The sequence below is a fragment of the Heteronotia binoei genome, chromosome 6 (genome assembly GCF_032191835.1).
Source record: "Heteronotia binoei isolate CCM8104 ecotype False Entrance Well chromosome 6, APGP_CSIRO_Hbin_v1, whole genome shotgun sequence".
Classification (NCBI taxonomy): domain Eukaryota; kingdom Metazoa; phylum Chordata; class Lepidosauria; order Squamata; family Gekkonidae; genus Heteronotia; species Heteronotia binoei.
In genome coordinates this window covers 84,780,522-84,802,105 of record NC_083228.1, presented here as the reverse complement: position 1 = coordinate 84,802,105, position 21,584 = coordinate 84,780,522, and the positions used below count along the sequence as shown (strand labels likewise).

Sequence of the window (21,584 nt, the reverse complement as noted above, 5' to 3'; positions counted from 1 at the left end):
AGTCCCACCCATACTTATCCAGTTTTAGGATGGGCTGGGACCAGATTAAATAGCTACCAGGAACTTCCCAGTAGTAAATCTCTAACACACATGCAGGGCACATTTCCTGGCTGTCTGAACAGCTGGGACACGTGATGCACAAGCCCCGCACATGCAGCAGCAGTCTGAATATTCCTCTTGTGCATGTACAGTCTGTGTCTCTTCTGGCAGCAGGGTGGGGTCTATGTTGTTGCCACAGCATATATCAAAGAGCACCGGCTTTTTCAAAGCTGGGATGCTGCTGTGCCAAATTCCCAGTGTGATCCCACCCAATGTCTGGCTACAGAAAACCTAGCTGCTTTTCGGAGGGGGGGGGGTTGTTTGTTTGTTTTTCAATGAAGAATGGCATCGAAGTGTGCCGTGACAACAGATTATTTTTATCACTTTATTTCTAGTCTACAAAAGCCAGCCAACAAATATCAAAGCTATTAATAAACCTCTGGTGAATATTAAAAAGCACAATAGAACCTCTTCGTTTAAAAATTTCTAATATACATTTCCATTTTATACACTGTGCAGAATGACCCAGTATGGGTGCCTTCCTGACTTCATCAGGTAGGCCAGGGGTGGGCCATGGTAGCTCTCCAGATGTTTTTTGCCTACAACTCCCATCAGCCCCAGCCAGCATGGCCAATGGCTAGGGCTGATGGGAGTTGTAGGCAGAAAAACATCTGGAGAGCTACTGTTGGCCACCCCTGAAGTAGGCTATTCTGCTAGGCGGGAGCCACCACAGAGAGTGCTTAGGTGCTGGCAGCCACAAATCTTTCTTTTTTGCAAGGTTCATACCTCAAACGGCCTTGTTCAAATGATCACAGCAGAGCATATAGGGAGAGGAGCTCTTACAAATATGAGGGTTCCATGCTTCAATGGATTTTTATAAGCAATAGCTAGCACTTTGGACTGAATAGGAAACTAATCACCAGACTTTTTGCAGTGAAAGTTCCTTTTGGCAAAACAGGTATAATGTGCCCAATTCACTAGCTCCTGACGGTAATAAAGCTGCAGTATTCTGTACCAACTGGAGATTCCAACTTCTCTTCAAGAGCAATTCCATCAAATGTGAGTTACAACAGTCCCACACTAACTCATTTTAGAGGGAACACCGCCTCCAAGTTACTGAAGCACAGAATCACATTAGCAGATCAGCTGGTGGCTTCCATACTAAACAGAGATACACAAAAGCATTTTCCACAGTTTAATTAACTCACCCTTCTTGCAATGATTAAGTAAAAACTCCAAATTCATAACTGAATCAGTCATGGTCTCCATCAAAGGTAGGAAACATGCTACTCTCCTGGATTTGACTGATAATCTAGATTTATTTATTTACTTACTTTGGTTGTACCCAGCTTTTTCCCCCACGGGGGACCCAAAGTGGCTTACATTATTCTCCATTTTATCCTCACAACCACCCTGAAAAAGTTAGACTGAAAGAGTGTGACTGGCCCAAGCTCACCCAGCAAGCTTCCCTCCGATGTGGGGATTCAAATCTGGATCTCCCAGTAAGTAGTCTTGCACTTTTAACTATTACACCACACTGGCTCTCTCTCTTTCACACACAAAATCCTTTAAAGGTACAGGTTCAGATCCCCACTCTGATATTAAGCTTCCCTAAGCGACCTTAGTTTGGTAATCTTCCCAGCCTACCCTGCCCCACGAAGCTGTTGCAAGAAAAAACTTGAGGGGGAGGAGTGAGCGAATTACTCGGAAGAAAGGCCTCCTCTTGTTTTTTTAATATAAAGATTTTAATGACGTAACCTTAAAGATTGACGTCACGTAACCTTAAGAATTTCTCATGTACGCCACCGAGTGAGCCAGCCTTCTCATAAAACCAACTGAAATCCCCGCTCCGTGCCAGTCCACAGCAGTTCATCTTCTCTCCTTCCTCTACAAATACAGGAAGACGCTCCAGCGCCAACTCCTCAGACACCAGGGTCAAGCGAAGGCCGGGGGGCTTTCACAGCAACGAAGAACAGCCCACGCTACTTAGGAAAACAAAAGGAGTCCAGTGGCCAAGTTGACTCCAGCTCGGCTAAGAACCCGCCACACAACGAAGCCCCCAAGAACGGCTTCTTTACGTAGGCACTCACGTTTATACTCTGCCATGAGTCGCTTGAGCGCCGTGCCCGCCATTGCCCAGCCAACGCGCCGGGAAGAGCCAGCTGATCAAGCCGTAGCTTTTGTTGCAGTCACCGCAACTCTCAGAGAAGTTGCTTCCGGGTCGGCAGATATCATAGAGAGACAAAACAGAAGCCTTTCTTTTTTCTCTGCAACCATAGATAAATTTGCACGAAGCGGCTATCAGATCTCTGCCGGAGACTAGACAGAGGCTGCTGCACGCCCCCACCGAAAGATTAAGCAAGCCTCCTGTTCTGGAGCTCAGCTTCCCCCCCCCCTCACCCTCTCGCGATCATAGAGGGAGCAACACGTCTACTCAGAAGTAAGCCCAATGCTAGTTAATGGGGCGTAAGCTCCGGAAAACATACTTAGGACCGCAGCTAGAAGTATACAGGGAGTCTTCCTCTGATTACAGGTGCCTTTTTCCTACGAGAAAGAACTCCATCGCCGTGGGATCAGGCTTCTGACTCAAGAGGAGTCTACTGGTATCTATAGACACACTTAACGTTTTATTCCAGGATAAACTTGCATAGCCTAGAGCAGGGGTGGCCAACGGTAGCTCTCCAGATTTTTTTTTGCCTACAACTCCCATCAGCCCCAGCCAGCATGGCTGATGGCTGGGGCTGATGGGAGCTGTAGGCAAAAAAAGTCTGGAGAGCTACCGTTGGCCACCCCTGGCCTAGAGCAAGGGTGGCCAAACTGGCTCAGGAGCCACATGTGGCTCTTTCACACATATTGTGGCTCTTGAAGCCCTCACCACTGTTACTCAGTGGCTTGGAGAACGTTTAAAGTTGCTTTCTTTCCATCTCTCCCTCCTCCATCTAGTTCTTTCATTGCCTCCCAGCTCTCAACCATCTGACGTTTATTCTTTGTCGCTGTTACATTAAGCAAGTTTGGCCACCTATGGCTTAGAGCCTTCAGACGCCTTTGCTCTGCAAGACCTCACATTCTTGATCACTATAGAAAAGAGGAAGACAAGTTTCCAGCTGCCAAGAGGGCCAGGCAGAAGACAGAAACCTTCCAGAACATTCAATGGGTGACCTCAGAGTTGCTGTTTTAATGCAAAGGAACTTCAAGAACAGAATGGAAAGGGAAATTGCTGAATTACAAATTATGGAACTTGGAACAAACACCTCCCCAGGACTGAACAGGGATATTGGTTTATCTCATTACATATGCTAAACTCATCTTCCACTATATTTTAATGCATTTTTCTAATGGCAAACTATGTTTATGCGTTTGTTACATGTTAAAAAGTAAATTTGTTGCAGGGGGCAAACCTGAGAAAGGTCCTCATTTTGGCCCAGGCTTGCTAGCAATAATTAACATTCTCACATTGTTTTATTGGTTTCCCACACAAATGCTATCCAGAGCAAATGTTCTCTCAAATTGGATTTAAATTTGTACCACTTTGTATTCTAAACCACTGCCCACCAGCTATATGTAAGTCCGCTCAATATACCTCATTCCTTGTCTGAAGAAGTATGCATGCATACGAAAGCTTACATTCTGAATAAAACTTTGTTGGTCTTAAAGGTGCTACTGCACTCCTGTTTCAGAGTAATATCGTTACCTTTGCAAAGCAATAACAAATGCTATCTTCTGCCCCCACAATTCAGACTCTATCCTAGTCTATTTGACACAGATACTATTGCAGAAGAGGGGAAAGCATACATTTTTAATTAATACTATAACTTTTTAAAGTATATTGTTTTTACGTTTCCCAACATCTTCACAATGTTTATATTTTATCTTTTGTCACCCACCTTGGCTGCTGACTGTATCAAGAGAAGAGCAGGGTATGCAGATGTTATGATCAAGTCCTCATAGATGCAGATACAAAATAAGTGAAAACATTATACCCAAACTAGATGGCTAGAAAAACCCTTCTGGAACACATTGCTCTCGTATTTTTAACAAGTTTTTTTTTAAAAAAAACAAAAACCCAAAACTAGCATTGCAATTCTCCAAGCACAAATTACGACAACCCACATCCAATCCTACAGCAACTATAAATCTGAAGAGCACATGACAACTATAAAGACACTTATAAATTGTAGAGCACATGATAAAAGCTCAGTGTCTTAACAGACTCCCACCCCTGGATCATCTTTGGCATCAATTACGATCACCTTTTAAAAATTCTGATTTAAACGTATCTCATCGACAATGCAATTCTAAAGAGGGTGGAACTTTGCTTAAGGTCAGCAAGGATCATCTACCTGCTGTCTGCTGGACTGGTCTCATATGAACATATGAAGCTGCCTTATACTGAATCAAACCCTTGGTCTGTCAGTCAGTATTGTCTACTCAGACTGGCAGCGGCTCTCCAGGTTCTCAAGCTGAGGTTTTTTACACCTACTTGCCTGGACCATTTTTTAGTTGGAGATGCCGGGGATTGAACCTGGGACCTTCTGCTTCCCTAGCAGATGCTCTACCACTGAGCCACCATCCCTCCCCTCTCGCTATATAAGGTCTAAATAGCTAGCCTTTAGCCAGATCCAGGTTTTGATCTATTACCAATAAATAAAAGCACATTCCTGGTATAAAAATATGTAATGCTTAAGGAAATACTTTGAAATAAAAAACAGAAGTTAAACTTAGAAGGCAACTGAGAAGAAACCTCCCCTCAAAATGTTTAAGTTAACAGAAGTCACTGAAGTAATCTCTAACACCAGAAAAACATAAATACTCGATCATTAATTTTTTTGTGAGGGGAGAAACAAATCAATAATCAGCAAAATCCATTTTATCAGTCCTGGAAATCCACAGCAAAAATTACTCATTATATGGTACCAGCACCTGTGGAATATAGTTGAAAAACTAATTCATCAGATCAGGAACAAATCAAGTGTGGATGCTTTTTATGCTGTCTAGAATCCATTTATCTTTTGCTGCAACAGCTTTTCATTCTCTGTCCAACACTTGCAATCTACAGCAAGATGTAAGCACACTACGTAGTAGGTGGAGGTGCAGAAACATCTTACTGAAGCTGTGAAGCCAAATGTACAACAATAATTTTCAATCTCTTTATTCCCTTTTCTCAATTTGTTTTTTGTGTAATAAAATATTAAAAGGAATTTTTTTTACTAAAAGGTAGCTTTACTTGCTTTAGCTGTTTTTGCTATAAATGTACTAAACCATTCTTTTTAAGTTGCCTTGTTTTAATGAAATGTAAAACTGTTTTAGCAATCAACAGTTGATAGCTGAAGACTGCAGGACTCCCAATAGTTTTGAGATTTGTGTGTTAGTTGACATAGCATCTCTTCACATCTGTGTACATCCAACAGAGTATCCACGAACCCAGAAGTCTGTAACAGCACAAGAAAGGGCAGTGTAACTTGTTACTATAAAGCAACAAGTGTCAGACCTACCTTTGGCAGTCTTGTATAACAGAAACACATTTTTGTATATTTTCAGGATGCTGAGCACACTTTTCTATGCATAGGAGATTTGAGTGCTAGGATTATCTTCTGATGTTTCAAAAGTTTCTACTAAAGCTTCATTATATAAATTTATGAAAGCATATATATGCTACTTAAAACAAATGCATCAGAGGAAAGCCCAGAGTATACTTACAAATAAAAATAATGTTCACACCACTTTTCCCACACATGAATCTGCACCATATTCTTTTAACTGTTTCTCACAGCAGTAACATGTCTTTTGTTTTTTCTACAGCACCGATTACAAAAACAGCAACTCTTTCATACACATCAGGAGCTCCACTATTGCACAAAAAATATGCTTCATTTTATCGTAGCTATTTAGAGCACAGAAGTGAAATAGCTAATGAACAAACATATAGTCACCAATTATTGAATGTGGAACAAGCACGTAAGGGTTACTTGCATCCTGAAAAGACGTTTATACCCTGAACAGTACTTCACTCTCAATAAAAGAATTTTAATAAAGATGTACACATGAATGTTGTCAGCATTTCAGTGATATAGCTTTGCATACAGTCATATGAAATGCAGCAGCATTAAGCATAAGCCAAGAGACAGAGTACCAAACTATATTTACTGTATACAGTAGTAAAGGACCACAAATATAGTACAAATTGATGAACAATGACAGATTTAAGAGAACTTCTCTCCTTAGCCCAGAAACAATCAAATGAGAAAATAAGACTTTCCCAGCAGAATGTCCTGCAAGTAGATGATCTAACACAGACAAGTAGATTTAAGAGGCAGAAAAGTGACCCTTCTGAAACAGCAGTGAATAGCCTATTGAAAGTAAGCAGAATGATCTTGTGTTTTCATTTGAAGCATATCCAAAATAGTCAGAAGCTGGCTGTCACAACATTGCATTTAAAACTTTTCAGAAAGTTGTATTATTCATGTTTTGTGTTCAAAAATTTCTCAATGGCAAATCTACATATTTAAACTTGAAAGTCCTTTTAGAACCTCCAAATTCATGGCTGGGACCCAAACAACCTATGTGTAAATAGAAAATAGTTCTGTACCACACAGAGTGTGCATGCATGTACATCACAATCCCTTATCTCCCACATCAGCTACATTTCCTACCATTGCATTGCACATGGCTCTGGAGGGGATTGCTCTTGACCCTCAAAACGAAGTGTGAGAGGGAATGAGGAGCTGCAGTGCGAGGGTGGGGCTAGAAAAACTCTGTCCACACAAATAGTATGCACAGCCTTCTGAATCCCAGTTCATGTTCTTCAATGTATCAAATAAGAGTGGGGAAAAAACTACAAGTTCAGATTTTGAAACAGATGGTGGAAATAAGGTACGCATTTTTATTAATAACTCAATAAATCAATAATGAGAAGTCATTGGGAACTAGCCACTAATAATCTGTCCTGCATAAATCCCATTAAAATGAACAAGACTCGCACAGCAGACTTTCCAAGTGAGTTATGGTCCATTATTTAAACATTTTACCAAATACTCCGGTGCTCAACCCTGGACAGGTGATAGTTAACAAATGCAAGTGCTGCAGCTGCTGACAAACTCAAGACATTCCTTTACTTTTTAAAAAAACCTGTTTCTATGCTATTTTATTATGAAAAAGCACATGTACATTTGTATTACTGTAAACTGCCACTATAATATGTGTCCACAAGTACTGTCCTTTCTGCATATCCCACTGGCAGCTTTAAAATAACTGCATTTAATGGTAAAAATCTTTTTTTCTTTCTTACGCCACTCTTTCTGAGGAGAAATTTATAAGGAAAAAATATTTCAATATTTACATTGCCATAATCAAGCTGTAAAACAAAAACAACAAAAGCCAGACTAAAGACTTCTTGTTTTACAGTAGATGGGTATTCAGGCCACAGATTTATAAGAACAAGATGACAGTAGACAACAGCCAGTATTTTACTTATTTGAAAATTTAATTTCGACTGGGCCCATTTTATGATGCACTTATTTTCCACAGACACAGCTTCGACTTGCACACGCAGTATATCAGGGACAGGAAAAGAATTTGGGTAAGTGTCCTCAGAATGTGAGAAGATTCCTGTATGATTGGCATGTTCATTTGTTTACTATTTAATAGCAAATCCAAGGACAGATGATAAAGTGAGTGACATTTTACATTCCCCCAAGGACAGGATGTCTACCACATGCCACCCGTCTGCTGCTGAAATACATCAATAGTGTCTTCATCTTCCATCTCCAACTGTAACAGTGGGGAAAAAAGTGATGAGTATTGAAAATTCCTTGTTTACAAGGGTTAAAATGGCAATATACAAATGAATAGAATATAAATGGTCAAATATAAATAGAAATCTATAAAAGACATATTCCTTATAAAATGCATGTCTTTTTCAGAAGCACCCTGTGTAAAAGTCAGTAACAACATGTAATATTTATTCACCACTCCAGATTTCTTCTTTACCACACTGTTCTTCCATTTTGAAAGCTGTTAACCTTTCAGAGTCTCCATACCTCAGATTCCAGCATGATTACATTTCAAAATTAATCAACAGCTTCTACATTTTACACCATGTTCAGTTGGAGCCTGCAAAAAGGAGTTTACTGGATCGCCCCACTTTTCTCTCCTATGACTTCTTACCTCCTCCACACAGCTACTCTTGGGGGTTAGAAGACGCTCATGAAATAATGGAATGCAGTCTGGGAGACTGCAACTTGTTATCACAGGAGCAAGGAACAGCTTCACATACATGGTATTTATATGTGCACCACCAAATCCCAGGGTATGGGATCTGCTGTAGTTTCACTCAACTACAAACTTAGAACAAGTGGAGTCAAGAGAGAAGACAGAGGGAGAAGTAACTGGATTTTAATCTTTATTGAACATATAAGATAACAGAAAATAATACAAAAGGACAGAAAAAGCAATGAAGAGTAGGGAAATAAAAAAAAAGTAATGCAACACACTTGATTTAGGGAATAAGCTGCACTAAAGCTAGCTAGATAAAATGCAAAATCACAAGACATTTGGTAAATATGCAATCAATAAGCAAAGGGAATAAATCCTAGTTGAAGTAGTTCCTTTTTAATCTAAGTATTTTCTCTCATGTCTAAACCCTTCCTGGAGAAATGTACAGTGTATGGGGGAGGGGAGAGGTAAAATGCAGAGGTTGAAAGGAAGAACAGAGTACAGTATTAACGTTTGCTCTGAACAAGACTTGAAAGGGAAGATAGTTGGAACAGAAAGCAGGAAAGTTAGGGAAAAGAGGAAATACATTAGAATCACAGAGTTGGAAGGGACATCTAGGGGTCTCCAACTCCCAGGCTGTGGACTGGTACCGGTCCATGGTCTGTTAGCAACTGGGCCGCAGAGCAAGGCAGAGGCACTGCACTGCCTCTTTTGCCTGCCTGTGACCCAGGCGGACGAAAGAGGCAGCACAGCCTCACTCCAAAGCACCACTTCTTTCATCTGCTCGGAACCCAGGCAGAAGGGGCTGCACAGCAGAGACCTTCACCTACCCCTCATTTAAAGACTACCCATGGGGAAGTGGCCTTGGAGCGAGGCAAAGCAGCCCCACTGCCCTTCTGTCCACCTGGAAGAAGCAGCAGTTTCACTCCAAAGCACCACCTGTTTCATTTGCCCAGATCCCAGGTAGATGGAAGGGGCAGCACAGCAGCAACCCTCGCTTATCCTTCATTTAAAGACCCCCCGGGGGGGGGGCAGGGACAGGACATGGGGGGGTAGCCTGGGGCAGCAAAAAACCCAGCACCAACACCCCATACTGGTCTGTGGGAAAATTGTCTTCCATAAAAACCAGTCTCTGGTGCCAAAATGGTTGGGAGCCACTGATCTAGTCCAACCCCTGCAAGATGCAGAAAATTCAAATACCCCCCATGTGAAAAAAAATTAAAAGTAAAAAAAGTTGCATATATTGCCTGATCTTGCAGCTCAAATGTAGTCTCAAAGTTCCACACTGGCAGACAGGAATGTCTTTATACAGGTCAAGTGGAGTGGAAGAGATGAGCGTGAACACACCACTAAGCCTTGTCTCACATTCTGGTGGTATAACTGAATGTAGTTTTATAATATTAGGCATGTAATTTCTTTTAAACTTCTTTATTCTTTTAATTGTAATGGCCAGTGGCCAGATTCAATACAATAAGCTGCTGCTGCTGCTACTACTACTAGAAAGAAATGCAAGGAAATCCAAACCTGTTTAAATCAGGACAGTGTTTAGTTTTTTGAAAAGTTCTCAATTCAGCACTTTTACATTGTATATTTCTTTTGACATGACATTCAGATCTGTGACACTATGTCCAGTGAGATTAAATGACTATCAAGTACTTTATACAGGAAAAAGCAGTTATGGGGCATAAATAAATAAGGCACAAGGGGAGGAGATGACCCTGGCTGAGATTCCTGAACTGACTGGGTGGCAGGTATGACTAATACCTGGAAACAACCAGTCAGGAGATAGGTAGATGGTCTTGATTATGCACTTGATAAGATTTCCAGATGTGTCTGTATTGTAAGGGAAATTCAAGAATAGAATGGAAGGACTGGTTATTGTCTGGAAAGCTGTGATCATTAAACATGACCAGAAAGTTGATGAGATTCAGAATATTACAGAAAAGAGTCCTGGTTAAGGTGTGAATTAGGCTTTTCCCACTTGCAACAACTTCTTAAACTCAGTTCTTCCCCTCATGAGCTTATACAAAAGAAAGGAGGTGGATTTCTAATTATTTCTCCTTTTTTTCTACAGTGCCCCTCCCCATCCCTGTCTGTTCCCTTAGAAACAGCTTTTCAGTGTACACAGGAGGCTACAGGAAGAGAGATTCCATTCTAGGATTATATGACTCAAACCATTTTTAGCAATTCTAATCCATCATGCCCAGGTTCGGTTTTTTGAATAAACAGAATCCATTATAGGAACTAGCAGAATCCCAAAGACACAGGCAGTCCTTTGAAGTAATTGACACAGCTCTGTTAATTAATACTCTTACCTGTGCAGGTGTGTCTGTTTCATTAATTGGTTGTCCATCAAATCTGAACCTAATCTGTCTCATTGACAAACCCTGCAATATGAAAGTTAACATGTAAAACTTATCACAGAATCCACAGAAAGAAATCTTTGTTCAATTTGAAGTAGATATTGCTCATAATCATAAGTTCTACAAATATAAACTCACAACTGATTGATGGCACACGTTTTATAACGAAGTTTCAGCTCATCTTAGTATTGTCCTCATGCAACATTTCTACATGATCTTATTAATCTAAGCACAGCCACAAGGGATATAAAAATAACTGTGAAAATATCTTATTGGCCCAATGTAAAGCCAGCTCCACAGAAGCAAGTACATCCTGTAAAAGTGTATTATGTGCTGTCAAGTAACTTCTGACTTAAGAGAACCTATGAATTAATAACTTCCAATACTTTGTATCACTGTCAACCTTGTTCAGGTCTTGCGAACTGAAGGTCATGTCTTCTTTTACTGAGTCAATCCACTTCATATAAAGTCTGCCTCTTTTCCTATTGCCTTCAACTTTTCCTCACCTCAGAAATATATTGAAGACTGTGTTTCATACGCTTCAGGATTCCAGTATAACCAACACTGACTTCATATTTTTACTCATGTCATAAGCCTCAAGAAAACATTACATTTCACCATCACATTAATGATATTTTGGCACTTTTATGTATTGGACGATATACAAGACAATAACATAAAAATATGGTCAATATATTTACCTGTCTCTCACAATAAGCCTTCATCAGTTTACTCAGCGGTGTGTGCCTTTTTATTTTAAACTGGACCACCGATCCATCTTGACCTGCTACTTTTAAATTGATATGGTCATTTTCTGTTTTTACTCCTTCCTGAAAAACAAAATAACGACACACTGCATAGAGCAAAAAAGACATGACACAAACAATGTTCACTCTAAGCTATGGAGCTTTGTGAGCAAAAATTCTACTTTGTGAGCTACTGGCATTAACGTTGTGAGCCACTGCATAAATTAGTTTGCTCTGGAGTCATTTTTCCTGAGCTGAGACAAAAATGTGTGAGCTGGAGGCTAAAAAGTTGTGAGCTAGCTCACACTAACTCAGCTTAAAGGGAACACTGGACACAAAATCCAGCAAAAACCTATTTAAAACTGCACCTGACCATTGTTCGGATTTAGGTACACTGATAAATGCATTCTTGTCTTGCAAAGCACAAGGACCTCCTCAATCTCCATACTGATCACCCTAGTTCATATGGTAAACTGGAGATTAACAGCACCAGTAGGAGCAGCCCAGTCCTAATGTTCCAGGATCACTGACCATAACTCAGAGATCAATACCTCTTTTTGTAGTACTACACCCTCGCTTCCTGTTTAACCATTAAGCTAATTCCAGGCACAACTAAATAACATGTTCCTATATTATACCAGATTTCCAACACACCATTAACATTCCGTATCTGTACCATTACTTTTAAAACTGAAGTCCAGAGCATATCCCAGATAGGAAGTAAGCTATTTTCAGAATTCATTAAAAACTACCAAAAGCAATAAACTTCTACTATCTTGGGATGATTTACTAACTAAAAGTACAACAGATTGCTTATATTAAACCAGATATGAAGCAGTTGTTTAAAAGATACAGTAACACATCACTCTCCCAATTTTAGCATTATCAACTGAGACCAGCTGGGAGAAAGGGGAACCAGACTCATTGGTTCCAGGCCTTCTGGCTCAATTTGGGGATTGCCCTGAACTAGATTTTTAAAATTTGGGCCCATCCCTAACTAGCAACATGCAATGCAATACCATTATATCCTCTGTAATGGATGAGGGTGGCCTGCTACATTGGGTTTGCTTTGCCATATATCCACCAACTACACAGATAAGAACATAAGAAGAGCCCTGCTGGATCAGACCACTGGTCCAGCATCCTGTCTCAAGCAGTGGTCGACCAGTTCCTTTGAAAGTCTGACAACATGGAGGCCTGTTAGCCAAAACTCTTTTGCCAGGAAAAATAAAAAATCCACTTGCAATCTATTATTAACTGATCACCCAATTCAATAATGCCCTCAGCCCTATTTCTGAGTATTCAAATATCACATCTGGATTACTTACAAGAGAATGATCTGAAGAGAGCTCTGGCTCATAGAAATCTACACAGAAATATTTTCTTACGTATTTTCTAGACTCTTGTTTAATTTTGCTATAAAACATTTGGATATTTAATATTCTTTGTATCCACTGACTCAAGTCATTACGCTTAGGTTCTGCACCATATGAACACCAAGTAAGCACACTACCATCGGTTCAAGCACTTTAATAGCAGAACTAGAGAAGAATTCAATGTGAAAGGGCCCAGGCTCCGTTGAGACCAGCTACAGCCAGAACCTGCAGATGATCAGTGGCACTTGTTTTTGAGTAAACATGCATACGATGATCACAGCCTGAACCTAACCACTTCACTTTGACTGCACTGGAAACGCTTTCGAGAACATAAGACCTAAGCGACCGAAACCGTTCCCACGATAAGTGCGCCACAAGACTTTTTTTTTCAAGTGACCTGGACTTTAACACCTTTCTTTACCGAGCGGGCAACCAAGAAGGGAAGTCGGGGTCAGCCTTCCACGTGAGAAGGGCGACCACGCGGCGATCGCGCCCTCTTCTTCCCTTGACAATGGGAACTCCGCTCGCTCGGGGAGGGGCAAGAGAGCGCCGGAGTTAGCCCAGCGTGGGGCGCGGGCGCGGCCTAAGCGTATGCAACGCCAACTGCAGCGGGAGCGCGAAGGAAGAGCCCCGACGGGCCGCCCCTTCTGCAGTTCCCTCCTTCCGGGTGAGGCGGGTCCGGGTCTCGCTCACAACCGGGGCGGGGGAACCTCCACCCGAGGCCTGGAACGGAAAGTAAGCCTGGCTCTCGCCTGGACGAGCCCCAAGACAGAAGTGCAGCGCAGGCTCAGAACCAGCCCGCCTGCGCCATCCTGCCGGGCCTGGGCCGCTAGATGGAAGGGAAGCAGCGCAGGGCTGCGGTCGTGGCGGGATGCGATAAGGGGGGTCCTCTCGCCTGCTCCCCCCTTTACCTTGGGTTTCTCCTCGGACATGGCGACGCGTCAAGCAGAGACCTCTCAGAGAGCGAGTCCGCACGCGCTCGGATCACCGCTTCTTCTTGCGCTCGCTCTCCCGCCCTCCTCAACTGCTCACGAGAACGCGCTTCGCGCCCCGCAATCTTCGCCTCCCTGTTGGCCCTGGAAGGGTCACGTGGGGGTGCACGCTCTCGAGGCGCGCTCCCGATCGATGCTCTCCTTGTCGGGAGCGCGCCTAGCGGGGTGGAGGGGATGGCGGTGAACGTGCGTCATCGCCCGCTGAAGCGAGAACGCTTGAGGGGGAAGGTGCTAGGTGAGGGCGAGGCAAGCTTCTAGCGCGGGAGGAGGAAGGGGGCGGGGTCAGCTCTTCAAATGTACCGTCATTAAAACAAAAAGCCGGAGAAATGGGTGGGATCAAGTTGCCTTCCCTAACCCTAAGGAAGTCGGCTCTCCTGCAAAAATCTAGGAGACCAGGCTCAAAGATATATTTTACATGAATGCATTTTAGTCTTTACGTTCACATCAACACGTCACATACTCATAGAGATTTTTCTTACTTACATTCAAAACAGTTCACAAAAGGAGTCTGTGAAAGAATGTTTTAAAAAAGCAAATCGATTAAATGAATAAAACATGGCAGATTATTCACCTCTCTTTCTCTTCCATCAGTTCAGCAAATGTACAGTGCCTGCCATCTGCTTTGTGAATTTAAGCTTTTTTGGCTCCCAACCAAGCCAAGTGTGTGTAGGATAGCACCCTTAATTAAGTTGAAATCAAATGGTGCTTCTGTTTCAGGAATATTATAATCATATCCCAGTATTCCAACCATAATATGATTCTTTCTTAGAAGGGTCATCATAACCTGGGCATGGCTATAATTGAGTTAGCACCAGTGTCACAAAAACAGGTCATCATGCCCTTTTAATGATTGTAAGCAGGGTAGTGCTGAATGTTCCAGTCCGTTTTCTCGCTGTATCTGCTGGGGAAAATGGTATGTATATCCGTTTGGAAAGTTTTTTTTTAACAATACTGGATGGCAAATTTTCACTGATCAATATTATTATCTTGGAAGGATGTAATTTGACCATTAGGTATAATATTTTGGTAATGTGATGTAGCCATCTTCATGTGTGAGGTCCAGGGTAACTGTCGCCCTCCTAAAGAGCATACAAGATTTATGATGATGCAAATGGTACAAACCTTCCTACCCATGCCCCTGACACCAGCATTAAGCTAATGAATATTGGACCCCCCACAAACTGAGACCACACAAAACCAAGATTTATTTTAACTGTGGTAACTTGTGACTTGCCATCACTCAGATCCTATTAAAAGAAGGGATACCACAGTGTATGGAGTACAAACAACAAATACTGACTTTGCAAATAAACACTATATGGAAAAACACTTCCTCTTGTCTTCTTATCTGGTATATTATATCAATATTAATTTCACAGTTAATATAATGTCCAATACAAAATTTATATCAAGGTCCAATTCAAAAATCCTTCGATATCAAATTCAAGAATCCAATGACATTCTCACTGAAGCCCACACTACAATGCCACCAAAAATTAATTGGAGCAATCTGCTGTCTAGTTTCCAGTGCAGATAAAAGTAATAACATGCATCCCAGATGGAATTGGCATGTTTCAATCCCAATCTCTTTTGGATTCCTAAATATTTGTGTGGAGTCACTGCTCAAAATTATTATGCATGAAATATATGTTGCATCTACCTTAATACCTTAGAGATCCATAGTAAGCTTTCGAGAATCAAAGCTCCCTTTGTCAGACAAGAGCAAAAATGGAGATCTCTGGATCTTTTTATTCTAGTCAGAAACTAGTTTCAGATCCTGATTTGGAAGACCCTAATTAACCACAGCTATTACAGTTGGCTGTATTCAGATTACACTAAACATAGTTTAATTCAGGGCTTTTTTTTCCAGGAAAAGGCAATGCCAGAACTCTCGAGAGGGAAATGAATGCATGGGTGCCCCTCATGAACTTTTAAACATTTTTTGATATTTTTTCTCCACAAAGAGGTTCTGGAACTCCATTCCACTGCATTCCCCTAGGGGAAAAAAGCCCTGATTTAATTCAATCATGTTTGAATCAAGCCATAGGGTGGAGAAATCTATCGATTTCCAATAAGCAGATAAACACTTCAGGAGGAGATAGGTGGGCTCCTGTATTTGATGCATTAGTGCAGATGCAAACTGAATTCAGAGTTTCAAGGGTTGCTACATTGCCACAAATCTAGTCAGTTTCAGTACCATTTGGTTTCTTGAAGATCCCTACTGCACACAACCCAGCCTGAAGTCATTGCATATCCAGGTCTAGTCAGTTCTAGTCAGGTCTCTAGTCAGCCACAAATCTAGTCAGTTTCAGTACCCTTTGGTTTCTCGAAGATCCCTACTGCACACAACCCAGCCTGAAGTCATTGCATATCCAGGTCTGAATTTCAATCAGTTCCATTTTGGCTTAGTTACAATGATAAGAATATATGCAGATTTCTGAAGATGCAAAAAGATATATTGAGCCATGGTCATTAAGGCTTTTGCTTTGCAGGTAAAAATGTGCTTGGAACACAACAAAGGGTCAGAATATTTGTTATTTTACTGAAACTCAAGGTGGATTACATAGTTTAAATTAATACAACCAGCATCCAGTAAACTATGCAATAGGATCTGGATTGTAAAAATCTGCAATCAAGCAGCAATCTAAGCAGAGCTGAAACAATATAAATGTTGATATAACACATTAAATAGTGCAGTTACATAGTAGGAACCTCCTTACGACAGTGCAAATTATGCACAGTAATACTGTCCACACTCCACTTGTGCTAAAAAATACACACACCTCTGAATAATTTCATTTTATGTAATTTGTGGAAAACCAGGAAGGTGGACTTTCCTAGCCTCATCAAGTAGGCTATTCCACCAGATGCTGCAACAGAAATTGCATGTGTATGGATACTTGATTTTGCCCATTTGCACCTGCAGGAGCCTTGATCAGATGAGAGAAATAAGCACTGGAATACTGAAGCACTGGATCTCTTGGTGATCCACCCAACAAAAGAGGGTCTATTTACAAGAACCTGCATGTGTATGTGTATTAATATTCACTTATACAGATACGCAAACACCAAAATCCTAACAAAGATATATATCCTCACAGATGAACCATCCACTTAAGTATTTATAAACTGTGTGTATTATTCCATGATCCATCCCAAGCAGTTTACAACAGATTTGCCCTATCTACAGATAAGGAACTGAAATAACTGTATTCTGCTTACAAATAAAATGCAGTCCAAGCCTCACTTCCATGTAAATGTGCTCAGGATTGTAATCACTACAAACATTATATTCCATGGGTTTAGGTAAAGTTTTGGCATTAAAGAAAGAGTGACAAGGGAATAATCCAATGAAGAATACTTTCATACAGCTTTTGGCATTCACACGGCTGGCAGGCTGTCCCATTCCAAGGAGGAACCGATGACCCTGTGCAGCAATGCCCCCAACCCAGCCACAGCACATAAAGGTGAAGACTGCATATGGTGTTCTTCTTGACAGTATCTTGAAGAATCCTTTGAAGTGCAGATTGAATCACTCCATGTTCATAAATTGGAGAGCAAAGACCTTGATCACAACTTTATGTCAACTAGAAATTAGGCCCAGTAATCTCTTGATGGCAATAGGAAAGATGCAATGAGCATGCAGGAGTGCACCGGCCTTTGGACAGGTTCTGAATTCTAAGATGAAAGAGCTTCCCACTAAACTAATGGTTAGGACAAAGTCCTCTTGTGAAAAACAAATTTGGGCTTGGGCTACATAGACACTAAAGCTTTGTTTGGAATTCCAAATGAATTTCAAGAGCAGCATACTTTGTTCAGTCTTACTAGCACATGCCACAACTTGTCAAATTGATCAAAGGAACCACTTAGATCCTGGATGAAAGTTTGTATGGGGGGAAATGAGTCTTTGAAACAAAAATGGAGAAAAGTTACAAAGCATATGTATGATTCTTTGTTCTCTGCTTTCTCCTTGTAATGATGCAATTACACTGAGAGATGAATCTCAGTCCCTCACTATAGATTTAAGGAGATGGTAAAAAAGGTATTCCAATACCAAAATCTTTTACGCACATTGGTTTCTTTGTGATGAAAGTCTTAACTGTTCAGAAAACTGCCATTATAAGACTCAGAAAAGCCATTTTACTTGCCAGGGGTTTTAACCAAGTATTGTGTGTGTAAAGTGCAGTCAAGTAACAAACATCTTTTTTACATTAAGAGGTGTTCTACAGTGGAATCAGCTACTTAGGGAGGTTGTGAAATCCCCTTCATTGGCAATCTTTAAGCAGCGGTTCGACAAACACTTGTCAGGGATGCTTAGGCTGATCCTGCATTGAGCAGGGGGTTGGACGATGGCCTGTATGACTCCTTCCAACTCTGTGATTCTACCTTACAGTAACCCAATAGGATTTTCAAGTTAAGAGCCTAACAAGTGGTTTGCCAATACCTTACTCGGCATAGTGACCCTTGACTTCCTTAGTGGTCTCTCAATTCAAATACTAACCAGGGCTGACCCTGCTTCTGAGATCTGATAAGATCAGGCTACAGGAACCTTTCAATAGAAGGGTGGTATCCAGAATGTTTTAAACTGTGATGTTGTGTTCTTGTGATTTGTAAGCCATCTTGAGTCATGAAAAAATATAAGAAAGAAGTTATTCAATTAATAAAGACTCCCCCAGCCCAGTAAATTCCTAGGATCTCAAGATCTACGTGGACTAACAGGTGCAGAGGCAAAAGAAGGTATACATTGAGCAAAGTGGAGATGGGGAAGAAACCTTATTTGTTGGTTCTGACTTTTTAACATGTGAAAGGGCATTTTCCATGTCCCTCTCATCTGTGGACAGTTAGTTTTTCAGTGGAACAGGCTTTCTCGGGAGGTGGTGGGCTCTCCTTTAGAGATTTTTAAACAGAGGCTAGATGGCCATCTGACTACAATGCTGATTCTGTGAACTTAGGCAGAACACAGGAAAGTGGGCAGGAAGGGTTGCATCAGTGTTGAGTTCTCGTGGCCCTTTCTTACACACCCATGGAAATGCTGATCACTACTTTGGGGTCAGGGAGCAAGTTTTCTCCAGGCCAATTTGGCCAGGAATCCTGGAGATTTTCTTGGCATGGAGCAGGAATCACTGTGTGTGTGTGTGGGGGGGGATATTTGTAAATTTCCTGCATTATGCAGAAGGTTGAACTGGAAGTCCCTTCCAACTCTATGATTCTATGAGTTGAGGTGAAGTAGGCAGTAACTAGGGACAGGACCCTCAGTGGTGGTGTGGTATTTTCAGAATTATCTCCCTGTGTGGTTTATCTGGCAATTTTAATGCATGCATTTAGGTGGCAGTGGCTTTTCTTTCTGCTTGTGGCTGGGTTGGTGATTTTTTTTATCCTTCCTATGATCCTGTTTTAATTTGATGCCTCTAATATGGTCTCAGAAATTAGATTTTTCTGGTGCTTTTTAAAAAGCTTCTTTTGGTTTAATTTTCATCATTTATTGTTGACAGCTATTTAAAATGAATCAGAGAAGCAGAACAGAATTTTAATTAATTCCATGTATAAGGTACAGCAGAAGAGAATGAACACAGGAAATGGCATTAAGTCACAAGTAAATTGTTATTAAGTGAGCAGACAATACAGAGAGCATGGAGGAAGGGCAATAGAAATATATATAGTAAGACTGTCAAGGGATATAAAAAGCAAAGAAAAAATGAACATATTACAAAATAGCACAGTAACCAGTGAAAACACAAGGACTGACCTGATTTAAATGGTGAGTAAAGTCAGTCGAAAACTAACAGTAAAACATTCATGCAGAACAACATGCTTACCTGGATTAGTATTTTAGTAGAAATATTTTGATGAGGAAGGCAAGGATTTGTATGAACTAAAAGGTAAAGAAGACTAAAACATACCCAAGGCATGAGTTTGCGGTGAAGATTGGAGGGGAAAGGATTAATGAAGGAGAAATAAATAATAAAAGTTGAAGGGGGGGGGAGAGAAGATGTTGTCTATATGTTAAATTTAAACTGGCAAGTATTCAAGTAAAGGAGGCAAATTAGCAAAAACACAGTATCACATATAAACTGCAAGCAATGCACATAAAACTCGAAAGCAGGAAGACACATTTAAAATCAACCTAACACCACTAGGGTTTAAAACTTTCTTCACTGCTTGGGCAGCTACTTTGCCATTAATTTCCAAAGCATTTTGTCCTGAACATCTGTCAGAAATATGCTGCACTAGAAGGGAACAATAATCTATGTGTGAAAGGAAACAGCTTTATGTAATCAGAGATGTCCATAGAAAGAACATTTTTTTTCAGATGGAAGTGTGAATGATTAGCAGAGTGGTTAGAATGTCAGACAAGGATTGGGGGGATCCTCACTTTGCCATGGAAGCTCACTGGGTGACCTTCAGCCAGTCTCAGTGCGCAGGGCTTGTTGCAACAATAAAACAGAACAATGTAAGCTGCTTAGAAAGGCAGGCTATAAAAAAGTAAATACATCAACAATTGGTTGATCATAGTCATGAAACTATTTTATCAAGGCCCAAAAGAACTTTAGATTCCAGATTCTGAAACATATATAATCACAGCTGTTTTTCTAGAACAGGCTATAGGAATTCACCCTCAATCAAAATAGATACAAGGAGCTGAAATCAGCCATGATATTCTTCAATAATTTCCCATCCTATTTGAAAGGGTTTTTTCCTCCTTTATGAAACAAACATCATTCAGCAACTGGAAGTTGCAATGTGGCTAATTGTGTGAACTTTGGGACTGTGGTACAAGAATTTCTAGGTTCCAGAATGCAATGTATTCAGGACTGGATGTTTGTACTGTGGTTCTTGTCTACAATCTTTCTACAATTATTCTACTATTTCCAGCCTTGGATTGAAGCCCTATCACTTTGTTAAAGATTCCTAAAACCAAGCATATGAGTCTAATGTCAAGTCTAGACACTTATTCTAGATAGTTGGGAAATCCAGTCCCTGAATCTGGCAACTCTTAGTATTCTAAAATATTAACTGGCAGTTTTTTACTACTGAATAAAAAAAAATTGGCTTCACAAATAGCAATCCACTCTTGTGAAGCAGAACTGTAATATTTGATGCTCAAAGAGTATCTGAGCATGTGTCCTATAACTGATATTTACTGATAGATGGGGCATTCTACTATAAGCTTTGGCACCAATTAATGCAGGGGTGTCAAACTCATTTGTTATGAGGGACGGATATGACATAAATGAGACCTTGCTGGGCCATGTGTGTCATAAAATGTAATGCTAGATAGCAGAGATTTAAACTTATAAAGGATACAGACAAACACAATTAAAGATTTTAAACAACTAAAAAAAACATGCTTAAAGTATTGTGATCAGTATCAAAGCAAGCTCTACCCCCTCTCTTCCTCCCCATGAGAGCAGCCTCAGCCAAGGGAGAAAACAGAGGCTTTGCTCTGTAACTCCTGCACAATTGAGAAATCCTGGCAAAGCAAGCTGTGACACAGAAAGAAGAGAGAGAGGGCAAACAAGCAGACTTGCTCAGGGGCCTCATCTGGCCCACGGGCTACACATTTGACACTCCTGTGTTAATGGGTTAATTTGAAGCTCTATATAAACTTCTAATTCCTCAGCTTTCATAAAGAAAGAGATATGGCTGAAGATGACATAACATCCATTTTTTGTACCCTAGCTTCATTTTGTTTGTGGGTTGTTTGAAATTAATTTTCAGTCAAGGTTTCATGTGTGCTTAGTTGTATTGATCACATGTTATGAATATGACTTACCCGATGTGAGTTTGGTGACATGAATTGTGAGTTGGATATCACCGATTTATATTTATATAAATTGTTAGGAGTGTTTTCATTAC

The 21,584-nt window shown here is 40.8% G+C and overlaps 2 protein-coding genes across 2 annotated transcripts in view; both read right to left on the bottom strand.

The window, feature by feature from the left end:
• Positions 1-2,382, bottom strand: part of UBE2G2 (ubiquitin conjugating enzyme E2 G2) — a 35,440-nt gene extending 33,058 nt beyond the window's left edge. The window contains exon 1 of the mRNA XM_060242034.1: positions 2,130-2,382. Within this exon, the coding sequence (XP_060098017.1) occupies positions 2,130-2,172 (43 nt within the window). The 5' untranslated portion in view covers positions 2,173-2,382. The remainder of the gene's footprint in view (positions 1-2,129) is intronic.
• Positions 2,383-6,042: 3,660 nt separating this feature from the next.
• On the bottom strand, positions 6,043-13,951 carry LOC132573985 (small ubiquitin-related modifier 3). The gene is made up of 4 exons (XM_060242033.1): positions 13,647-13,951; positions 11,315-11,443; positions 10,566-10,637; positions 6,043-7,806 (listed from the first exon to the last, which is right to left on the bottom strand). The coding sequence occupies exons 1-4, from the start codon at positions 13,665-13,667 to the stop codon at positions 7,744-7,746; spliced, it is 285 nt and encodes a 94-aa protein (XP_060098016.1). The 5' UTR covers positions 13,668-13,951; the 3' UTR covers positions 6,043-7,743.
• Positions 13,952-21,584: the final 7,633 nt, after the last annotated feature.